This window comes from Myodes glareolus, chromosome 4 (assembly GCF_982192425.1).
Source record: "Myodes glareolus chromosome 4, mMyoGla1.1, whole genome shotgun sequence".
Classification (NCBI taxonomy): Eukaryota; Metazoa; Chordata; class Mammalia; order Rodentia; family Cricetidae; genus Myodes; species Myodes glareolus.
In genome coordinates, this window is record NC_142029.1 from 87267891 (window position 1) to 87279683 (window position 11793).

The window sequence follows — 11793 nt, forward strand, 5'->3', positions numbered from 1 at the left end:
TCAACTTGTGATTCTCTTCATGGTTTTCTTCACAGCATCTTTGACATCTTTGTTCCTGAGGCTGTAAATGAGAGGATTCAGCATGGGAACCACATGAGCGTAAAAGACTGAGAAAAATTTACCTTGGCCCACAGTCTCAGCAGAAGATGGCTGAACATAAGCTAATAGCCCAGTTCTGTAGAAGAGACTAATAGTTATGATATGAGACCCACAAGTGCCCAAGGCTTTGGACCAACCCTTACTTGATGATTTATGAATGATATTGAAAAGTATCATAGCATATGAGACTAAAATAATGATGCTAGATAAAATGAGAATTGTTCCAACTACAACAGAACTCACGAGCTCATTGACATAGGTGCTACTGCAGGAGAGCTGGAGGAGAGGGAAGATGTCACACATGTAGTGGTTGATGATGTTAGAATCACAAAAGCTGAGCCTGATCATAAACCCTGTGTGAACCATGGCCCCAGCAAAACCCATCAAATAAGAACCAAACATCAGGAGACAGCAGATCTTAGGGGACATGACAGTTGTGTACTGGAGAGGCTGACAGATGGCCATACAGCGATCATAGGCCATGACTGTCAACACATAACATTCAGAGTTGGCAAAAAAGCAGAAGAATAAGCAGAAGAAAAATATCTGACTCATGCATCCTGTAAAAGAAATGGTATTCTTCTTCAAAACCAAACTCATCAACATTTTGGGAGTGAAAACAAATGAACAACAGAAATCAATGCAGGAGAGATTGAAGATGAAAAGGTACATGGGAGTGTGAAGATGTGAATTTAAACAAATGAGATTCATTAAGCTCAGGTTTCCCACCACAGTGGCTATGTAGTTTAACAAGAAGACAAAGAGGGGCAACTGGAGCCCTGGTTGAACTGTTAATCCCATAAAAATGAACTCAGTCACTGAAGAGTTACTTTTCATAGTCATTTGCTTCATTGGTTGCATCTGTAATAAAAGGAGTGAAAAATGACATTAACCAGTAACCTATCTTTGATTCCAGAGGAAGAACTGGAGTGGCTGCTTCCTCATTTGAGGGTTTAGTGAACATACAGTAGGATATACAAATAACCTTATAAGGCATACAAATAACAAAACTGTTCTTCTTAGTTCCTGAAAAAGCCCCATTTCCTCTTTCCTCACACACATTTTATTTCCATGTTTCCAGAAGACATGTATGTAGAACCTCAATGTCTCTGAACATTATTATTCCCCCTGGTTTTCCTAGAGCTTACCAGTAATTAGGGCAGAAAAGAGAAGTATGTAAGTACATTTAGGAATTTGTCAAGCAAAAAATTATTTTTTGCTTACCTTTGTTTTCAGGAGCCTTCTCTGCTACCAGAACTCATGATGTTTTCCTCTTTACTGTCCTGAGAGGGTGCAGTTAGCAGTAATAAATCAGGTCATAATCATCAGTAAGACAAGCCCGTGCTCCTCTAGAAGTAGTATGGGGGACATAACCTAATCTGTATTTGAGAAAAATCACCAGAAATTTATTTTCACATATAGAAAAGAAAATCATTATCTTCTATCAATCTCTAAAGAATGAGTTGGCTTAAATAAGAATATGCATCTTAAGACCAAGATTCCTTAGAAAATGTATTGGAAATCCAGGAAATTATTCTCTTTGCTGCAGGACTTCTTCCCCCATTGGATGAGTTCTTGAAGGTAGAAGTAGCTGAGCTTGTGTTTGTATCCAGTGTCATAACTAGTGCTGGATGCTTAGAGATAATATCATTTCCCAGAAGCGGTACCTGAGATTCAGGGCAGAGTTTTGATTGGCCCCCTTTCTCATTCTCCTCTTTATACTTTGTAGAACTCTGAAAGAAGAATGTCCAGGGACAAGGCCACTTAACATATGTAACTTTCTTATGAATATAGTAACAACCATTAGACCAATGAACAACATTGTAGAAAACTTTCCTACAAGGAGGATTTCAGGTCAATAGAAATTCAAATCCAAATTTCTCACTTTGTAACTAAAAAACTGCAGATTTCTCTGACAGTTTTTTATTTATAATTGTAAAATAGACTCATAAAAATGATTTGGTATATTGTCAGTGTAGAATTCTACTCTGAATAAATAAATCTGTGGTTCAATTTCAGCACTGCAAAAAATTATACAGTAATTTTGCTAAATAAAAGAGCTATCTCACTGTGTGATTCAGTGTTTTACAAAAGGTATTAGAACTCTATTTTATATGAAAAGAGGCTGATAAGTTTTATCTGCCCTTTATTCTACATTCTTATTCAGGTAAATGAACTTTCTCAGTTTTGGCACTATTGAAATTTGAATTGGATAATATCTATGGGGCCATACCTTGAAGTAGAGCAGAAAAAAGTATTCTTGAAACCCATCCTTTTCTCGTTAATATTTCCTCCCAATAATAAGATACCTAGTTGTCACCGAAAGTGCATCTAGATCTAGTCAAGACATTCTATGGGACTAAGAAAAAAACTGGGTAGCAAAGAATGGTGTCCCATTAGGGTGAATACTTTGTAATTAATATAACTATGATTTTATGATAATATAAAATCAAACTTTTTAAAACATTACCAAGCCCTTTTTTTCCTGGATAAACTTAAACAGTAAATATTAGAAAGCCAAAGATTAACCCATTGTATATAATTTGCAGGTTCCTGTGCTATCTTTCTACCTGTAGATTGATCATTGTCTATTTTTGCTTTTGAGATGATAAAGTTACTTACTCAACCTTAATTGACAACCAAGACAATATTTTATATTTGCTATAAATAACATTAGTGCACCAATTATTTGTGTATCTAATTTGCTTTTTAATTAATATTACATACACATTTTTTGGGGTACTTTGGATCGAAACTCTTAATATCCCACTTAGGCAGAAAGAGCTCTTACCCACTGACTACATTCCCAGTACTGCCTCACTTATTAATGACAATTTTCTGATTTTTTGAGTATATAAGGTAAGTTCCCTTTTTCTTTTTAAACATATTTCCTGAATATAATTTTATTTACCTCATCTCCCTCCCAGGTCCTTCCCACCTCCCTACACCTCTGGATCCACTCTCTTTCTGTCTTGCAATAGAAAAGAACGCATTTCTAAGAGACGATAACCAATTATAACAAAAGATATACAAGAAAAACATCACATTGAAGTTGGATAATGCAAACAAACAGAAGAAGAAAGAGCCTCAAATATAGTCATGAGAATCGATGAAGCATTCTTTCACACATCCAGGAATTTCATATTAAACTGGCAGCTAGAACGTGTATGCAGACGACCTGTGTTGTTACTTTGCTCGCTGCTTGAGTCTCTGTTAATTCATGTGAATTTTGCTCAGTAGATTTAGTGGACCTTGTTCTGCCATCCAGCATTTGCTCTGGCTCTTTCACTCTTTCTGGTTTGCATTTATGAAATTCACTGAGCTCCAATTAGAAAAATTTGATGGAGATGTCACTTATTGAACTGTATCTTCCAAGGTCTCACTGTGTCCTGACTGACTGTTGGTACCTTCATCTGCTCCTATCCGCTGCAGTAAGAAATCATTTAGATGATAGAACATCATTAAGAGTTATTTATTTTATTTTACTTTTTTTTTTGACTTTATCCTAGGCCTCTGAGCTATAATTCCCAGTTCATGGTCAGACAAACAGTATTGAGTATGGGTGCCAACTGATGAAGTAGACCTTAAATCAAAACCAGAATTAGTTATTTACTCCAGCTAGCATTGTGCTGCCATTTTCCTGGCAAATATTTTCGTTAGGACAGATTATAGATCAAAGGTTTGTGGCTGAATTGGTGTCTAGGTTTATTATTTATTAGCCAGAAAAGTACCTTCCCATCCTAAAGACACTAGAGAATACGGCCGAAAGTTCTATGTGGGTGCAAGCTCTCCTTCTTCACATTAAAAGAGTAGTATTTGTGTTGCCTTCAACAATGGAGCTTTTCAGTTCACTTTGTGGAGGGTAAACTATTGTTGTGGCCACAACTTGATTTGTTCTGAGATTTTCATGGGTCCTTTTTGACCAAAAACACAGTTGTATGTCATCCAGTCTCACAACAGAAAACTTTATTTGGCACCAAGAAATAGGCAGTTGTAATTCTATCTCCCTCATTATTTGGAGCCTTCACTACAATCTCTTTCACTTATTTTTTTTGGAATTGTCTACTGCACTAGGTTTACATATCACTCATTAAATGTTCCTCAATTACAGCTGTCTCTTCCCCACATTCCCTCCTTCAAGCACATCTCCCCTTCCCATAAGCCTCACCCCACAATTCCTGATGACCCTCCCCTAATCCACCTATAAACCCACACTATTTCTTCCTCCCAAGAAGATCTACATGGCACCCCTTTGCTTCCTCTATACCTAACCTCTCTGGGTCTGTGGCTTGTAGTTCAGTTATACTTGATTTAATAGCTAATACCCAGATAAAAACAAATGCATAGCATATTTATCTTTCTGAATCTAGGTCAATCTCAGTGGTAGTAATTTTTTCTAGGTGTAATCATTTCCTAGATAATTTCATGGTGCCATTTTTTAACTGCTGAGTAACAGTCCATTTTGTAAATGTATCATATTTTCTTTATCCATTCTTCTGCTGAGAGACATGTAGACAGACTGTTTTCATTTCTGGCTACTGTGAATAAAGCTGCAATAAACAAGGTTGAGCAAGTGTCCCTGTGGTAGGATGATTTATCCCTTGGGTGTATGCTAAAGGGTGGTATAGCTGAATCTTGATGTAGATAAATTCTTAAATTTGTGAGAAACCACCATACTGACTTCTGATGTGGCTTTACAAGTTTGAAATCCCAGAAAAGATAGAGCAGTGTTTCTCTTGTTCTACATTCTGAACAGCATGACCTGTCACTTGAGATATGAGCTTAGCCATCCTGACAGGTGCAAAATGGAATCTCAAATTAGCTTTGAATTGTTTTTCTCTGGTGACTAAGAATATTGAACATTTTGTTAAGTGTTTATCAGGCATTTGAGTTTCCTCACTGGAGAATTCTGTTTAGATATGTACTCCAATTTTAACTGGATTTATTGGTTTTTGGTATCTAGTTTCTTGAGTTCTTTATATATTTTGGATATTAGTCCTCTCCCTGATATGGATTGGATAAAAGTCTTTTCCCATTCTGTAGGCTACCACTTTGTCTCAATGACTGTGTCGTTGGCCTTACTTTTCAGTTTCACAATGCCCCACTTATTTAATTGCTGATTTTGGTGTTTGTGCTATCTTCATCCATCTCATAAAGTCTTTCCCGTGCCAATGAGTTCAAAGCAATTTGATACTTTCTCTTTTATAGTTTCAGTGCATATTGTTTTAATGTTAAGTTATTTGATACACGTGGAGTTGAGTATTGTGATGGATAAGTATTGATCTATTTGCATTTTTCTACATGTAGGCAACCAGTTTTACCAGCATCATTTGTTGAAAATGCTGTCTTTTTTTCAGTGTGTATTTCTGACTTATTTATCAAAAATCAGGTAGATATGTATGTGGACTTGTGTCAGGTCTTTAACCCTGTCCTATTGATCAACATGTCTGTTTTATGACAATACACTGTGCTTTTTATTATTGTAGCTCTCCGATACAACTTAAAATCTAGAATGAAGAGACCTTTAACTGTTCTTTTATTGCTCAGGCTTGTTTTAGCTATACTGAGTTCTCTGATTGCCCAGATAACGCCAAGAATTTTTCTTTCAATTTCTATGAATAATTGTGTTGGAATTCTGAATCTGTAAATTGGATTTTGTTTTGTTTTGGGGGCATTTTTTTGTCTTTCATTTTTTTAAGATTGCCATTTTTACTGTTAATACTATCAGTTCATGAGTACGGGGGATCATTTCATTTCCTAATGTCTTCTTCAACAACTTCTACTTTTTGCTTGGTTAGACTTATCCAACAGATTTCGTATTTTTTGAGACTATTGTGAAAGGTATTGTTTGTCTGATTTCTTTCTCAGTAAGTTTGTCATCTTTATATAAAAGGTATACTGAGTTTTGTGAGCTAATTTTGTGTCCAGCTACCTTTATGAAAGTGTTTGTCAGCTGTAGGAGTTCCCATTGGAATTTTTAGGGTTTTATGTATATTATTATATTATTTGAAAATATGGATTCTTTGATTTCTTCCTTTATAGTTTGTATCTCCTTATGCTTCTTCATTTGTCTTATTATTCAATTACTGTATTGAATAGACATAGAGAGAGTGAACAATCTTGTCTTACTCCTGATTTTAGTGGAATTATTTGAGTTTTCTCTTCATTTATATTAATGTTGACTATGAATTTGACATAAACTATATTCTGTCTAAGTACATTTCTTTACCACAAATCAGTTCCAGGTTTTGTTTAGCTTTGGTTTTAATCATGAAAGAGTGTTAGATTTTACCATAGGACTTTACTGTATCTGATGAGATTATCTTTTTTTTTTTTTCAGTTCTTCTTTGAAAGTCTGGTAGAACTGTCTTGTAAAACCATCTGGCCCCTGACTTTCTTTGTTTGGGAGACTTTTAATGACTGCCTCTATTTCACTAGAGAGCTTTATTTAAACTTTATTTGATCTTGATTTTACTTCAGTAAGTGGTACCTATAGAGGAAATTATCCATTTCTTTTATATTTTCCAATGTATTGAACAACAGATTTTTATACTTATATCCTTATGATACTCTGGATTTCAATGTCTGTTTTTTATGCCCCTTTTTCTGATTTTATTAATTTGGATATTCTTATCTATTTTTTAGTTAGTTTGGATAAGAGTTTGTCTATCTCGTTGATTTTTTTCTTTGTTTCATTGATAGTTTATACTTTTCCTTTGTTTCTATTTTATTGATACCTGCCCTTAGTTTATTTCTTGCTGTTTACTCTTCTTGGATGTTGTTTATTCTTTTTGTTCTAGAGTTTTCAGGTGTCATATTAAGTTGATACTATTAGATCTCTTCAGTTTTTATATGTTGGCAGCTAGTGCTATGAACTTTCCTACTAAACCCCCCTTTACTGTGTTCCATAAGTTTGAGTATGCTGTGCGTTCATTTTCACTGTATTCTGGAAATTCTTTATATCTGTTATTACCCATTTTTTATTCAGCAGAGAGTTTTTCGTTTTCCTTAAGTTTCTAAACTTTCTGTGGTTTCTGTTCTTTTTGTATGCAGTTTTAACCTGTGGTTCTTTTATAGGATGCAGGGACTTATTTCAACTTATTATAGCTTCTAAGATTTGCCTGTTTCTGCATATAGGCAATTTTAGACAAAGTTCCAGAAGATACAAAGAAAAAGGCATATTCTTTTGTGTTTAGATGAAATACTGTGTAAATATCTGCTAGGTTCTTTTAGGTAATGTCATCTATCTCCAGCATTTTTCTGTTTCGTTTTTATCCGAACCACCTATCTACTGATGATGGTGGGGTTTTGAACTCTCCCATTCTCCTCAGTGTGTGAGGGTCAATATGTAACTAAAGTTATAGTAGTGTGCCTTTTATAAACTAGACTGTCCTTGTTTTGGAATCATAGATGTTAAGAATTGTAATATCCCAAGTGGAAATTTTCCCTTTGATGAGAATGTAGTGCCCTTTCCTTTCTCTACTGATTAATCTTGGTTTAAATTCTATTTCGTTAAGTATCAAAATAGCTATACCAGATTGCTCTAAGCATTTCTTGCTTGGAATATATTTTACTAACCTTCTAGCCTGAGGTGATATATGTTCTTGACGTTGAGGTACATCTCTTGGATGCCACAGTATAGACCCAGTTTTCACATCCATTTTCTTAGTCTGTGTTTTTTTGGGGGGAATTGGGTCCATTGATTTCAAAAGGTGTCAATGCTTGATGCTTACTGATTCTTACAATTTTGTTGGTGTTAGTGGTACTGGTGTTTGTTTATGTGTGTGTGTGTGTGTATGTGTGCTTCTCTTCTTTTGATTTTGATGGCACGAGATTATTTATTCCCTGCATTAACAAGGCTATAGTTAAGCTCTTTAGGTTTATCTTTTCCTTCTAATAACTTCTGTAAGGCTGCATTTGTGAGAGATTTTTTTTTGAATTTGAGTTTATTGTGGAATTTCTTTATTTATTTATGTTTTTTTTTGAGAAAGAGTTTCTTTGCATAGTTTTGGAGTCTGTAGACCAGGCTGGCCTCGAAGTCACAGATATCCACCTGCCTCTACCTCCTGAGTGCTGGGATTAAAAGCATGTGCCACCACAGCCCAGCTCTATATTATTTTGATTCTATGGTGACTAAGAATTTTGCTGGATATAGCAGTCTGGACTGGTGTCTATGGTCTCTCCGGTCTTCAGTACATTTGTCCAAGCACCTCTGACATTTTTAAGTCAGGTATAAGTATAATAGGTCTTTATTTATGCTACTTGGTCTTTTTCCCTTGTGGACAGAGCCTAGCAGCTGACTTAGAACTGGTGTATACCAGGGGAATCATACTGTTTAATTAAAACAAAACATCAAGGGTGCCTTCGGCAGGGTAGACAGAATGTTATTTCTGCTCACAGCTATGGATGTTGAAGTGAAGAAATTCAATTAAGAGTGGGTCAAAGGTAGGAGTAAGTGTTATTCTCTTAGTGTAGTAAAATACCTCATCATCTAATTAATAAACTTTAAACTCCATTTACCATAATGATATCCAAATTCCACTTTCTACTAATCTTTCCTTTCTCTGTGTTTCTCCATTTCTCTTATATCAATTCTTTGTCTTACTCTTCTTAATTTTTGTACATTACTGCCCTTATTAATATCCTAGTATACATAATACTCTCTATATTCTATAACATTAATAATATAAATGTATGATTATTTTAATTATTACTGAACACTTTCATTATGGGCTTATTTCTTACTATTTCTGATTCCAAAATTAGCTTTCTATTCTCAGGAATGTGCTGGAGATTACACGATAAAGCCTAACTACATGGGGTGAGAAGCTACCTGCTAAGTCATTCTGGCAAATTGGGAGGGAATGACACAACAATCCTAATACAACTAGTCTTACTTGAACATTAAACACTTCATGAAAGAATATAGATAATGAAAAGAATCAAAGAAATAATATACTCCTAGGTGAGAAAGTATCCAACACACTAGCATAAGTCAAAATAATTAAGACAACATAATTCTTATAGATGTTTTGTGTGATTTATCAATCACAGGTTTGTGTTTTTCAGCACTTGGACACTGTAACTAGCAGTGTTGTTTTGGAATGTTGTAGAAAGTTTGGGAAATACAGACTTGCTAGAAGAATTGAGTTCTTGTGAGCAGACTTTAGAGTTTTTTAATCTGGCTCGGCTTCCTGACTGAAGATGCCCTGTGACAAACCACCTCACACTTCTGACATCATGCCTTCTCTACCATCATAGACTGAATCCTCTTGAACTTTAACCTGAAATAAACTCATCCTCTTTCAGATTGCTTCTTGTTAGCATTTGGCCACTGAATAGGTAAACTTCAGCTCCAGTGAGAGACGCTGTCTGAAAAAGTAAGAGGGAAGGAATGGGTGGATACAGCAGTAAAGTACCTTTGCTGCTCTTGAAGAAGACCCAAATTCAGTCTCCAGTACCCACATGGAGTCTCACAGTTGCCTGTAAATCCAATTCCAGGATATCTGACAACCTTTTCTGAACACCATAGGCAGTAGGTCTAGACAAGGTGAATAGACATATATGCAGAAAATGCACCCATACACACAAAATGAAATATATATTAAAAATAAAACATTAGAATAAAGACAACAATTGTGAAGTGCTAAAGACCCAAACAGGATTAGCTTAGGGCCCTGGGACAGAGATGTAAAGTAAGTAACAAGAAAGAACCTAAACAAGACCTGCACAACAATGATAGGAACAGTTGACATGACAATGTGGATAGGGGAAACCTCACAAGGCCCACACCTAGAAGAAGAGCTATAGGCAATAAATAGTTTCTGAGAAAAGAACTCAATGTTCTCCAAGGATGAGCTTTCTAATATACTATCTGATCCTGAACAGTTGCCCTAAAAGTATATAAATAAATAACTCTAAATAAATGAAGTACATATCAAATATATATTGCGATGTATGTATATATTAAATTAAAGTAGAGGTCACAAATTTGAGACAGAGGTGTGGAAACAGGGCAAGTTTGAAGAAGGAGAGTGAGTTAAAAATGATGCAAATATAATAATGAAATATCACATTAACTAAATAAATAAATAATAGAAAAATGCAAAAAGATATCCTCCCAGAGTCTCTATCTAATACAGTGTACAAGAATACAATACATTCACGTTCTCACAAGAAACATCTCCAGATCATGAATAAGCCTACACAACTGTAACTCCATTCAATGCATAGAAATGAAAAAATATAACCACATTTCATGTTGAAAGAGGAAATTATTAGAGTAGTATTATTCCTGTTTTACTCTAAAACTATTATAGAAAGAAAAATAAAGAAAAGGAAAAGTATATCATAGAAGGAGGTTGATAGGGCTGAAAAGTGAAGAGAAAGAGCTAAACTGGAGATATGGCGGATATCAGCATCCCAGAGAGTTCACTTAGACTGTGATTCTCTTCAATGTTCTCTTCACAGCAAGTTTGACATCCTTGTTCCTGAGGCTGTAAATGAGTGGGTTTAGCAAAGGCAGAACAAAAGTATAAACTACTGAAAAAAATTTCCTCTGAACCACAGACTCAGCAGATGATGGCATGATATGAGCCAGTAGACCAAATCCATAGAACAGGGCAACAGTTATTATGTGAGAACTACATGTGCTCATGGCTTTAGACAAACCCTTAGATGATGACAAATGAATAATATTAACAAGAATCAAAGCATAGGAGGACATAATAATGATGCCAGTACCAACAATAACTACAGCCACGGAAACAGAACTCACAAGCTCATTGGCATGACTGCTCCCACAGGAGAGCTCCAGGAGTGGGAATGTGTCACACATGTAGTGGTTGATGATTTTTGAATCACAAAACCTGAGTCTGATAATACATCCTGTGTGCACAATAGCACTAGAGAGCCCTATCAAGTATGAAGCAAGCATTAGCAGGGAACAAGCCCCGGGAGACATGACTACTGTGTACAACAGGGGCCTACAAATGGCCACATACCTATCATAGGCCATGGCTGTCAGTACGAAGCACTCAGAATTAACAAAAAGGCAGAAAAAAAATAGTTGAGCCATGCATCCTTGGAAGGAGATGGTGTTGATTTCTGAGACAAAGCTCAACAGCGTTTTGGGGGTAAAAACAGAAGAATAACAGAAGTCAATGAGGGACAAGTTGAGGATAAAAAAGTACATTGGTGTGTGAAGATGAGAATTCAGACAGATGAGACTCATTAAACTCAAGTTTCCCACCACAGTGGCTGTGTAGTTCACAAAGAACAGGACAAACAGGGGCAGCTGGAGCTCTGGCTGGTCTGTTAATCCTATAAAAATGAACTCAGTCACTGAAGAGTCATTTTCCATATCCATTTGCTTTACATGAGGCATCTGTAGGAAAATCAATCAGAACCAGGTGACCTTAGCAAGGATCTTTGCATCATGATGTCAGAGAGACAGCTGAAGTTCATTGTTTCTGATCTCAGGCTTATCTAAAGACATAGCAAGACATCCAAAAAGCATGGCTACCACTTTTTCTCAAACTCCTCCCCACAATCAGGGACTCAGTCCTAAGGTAATGCTGATAGGAATGTTGCTGAACATTTCACCATTCTTTAGCCTCCACTAATGTTTTGGACTAAAAGAAGCAATCCATGATTTATATTGCTTTGTAGTTCAAAGGAAATTATCAAAACATG

The 11793-nt window shown here is 35.7% G+C and overlaps 2 protein-coding genes across 2 annotated transcripts; both read right to left on the reverse strand.

Annotated features, from left to right (window-relative positions):
• Nucleotides 1-966, reverse strand: LOC125388977 (olfactory receptor 8C8-like). The gene has a single exon (XM_048417375.2). It carries the CDS (start codon nucleotides 958-960, stop codon nucleotides 1-3), a length of 960 nt encoding a protein of 319 aa, XP_048273332.2. The 5' UTR covers nucleotides 961-966.
• Nucleotides 967-10534: 9568 nt separating this feature from the next.
• Nucleotides 10535-11491, reverse strand: LOC125389010 (olfactory receptor 8C8-like). Its single transcript, XM_048417406.2, has one exon. It carries the CDS (start codon nucleotides 11483-11485, stop codon nucleotides 10535-10537), a length of 951 nt encoding a protein of 316 aa, XP_048273363.2. The 5' UTR covers nucleotides 11486-11491.
• Nucleotides 11492-11793: the final 302 nt, after the last annotated feature.

What these genes read in the sequence shown, in the direction of transcription:
- LOC125388977 (XM_048417375.2), bottom strand. Translation starts at nt 960, where the DNA reads ATGCAACCAATGAAGCAAATGACTATGAAAAGTAACTCTTCAGTGACT.
- LOC125389010 (XM_048417406.2), bottom strand. Translation starts at nt 11,485, where the DNA reads ATGCCTCATGTAAAGCAAATGGATATGGAAAATGACTCTTCAGTGACT.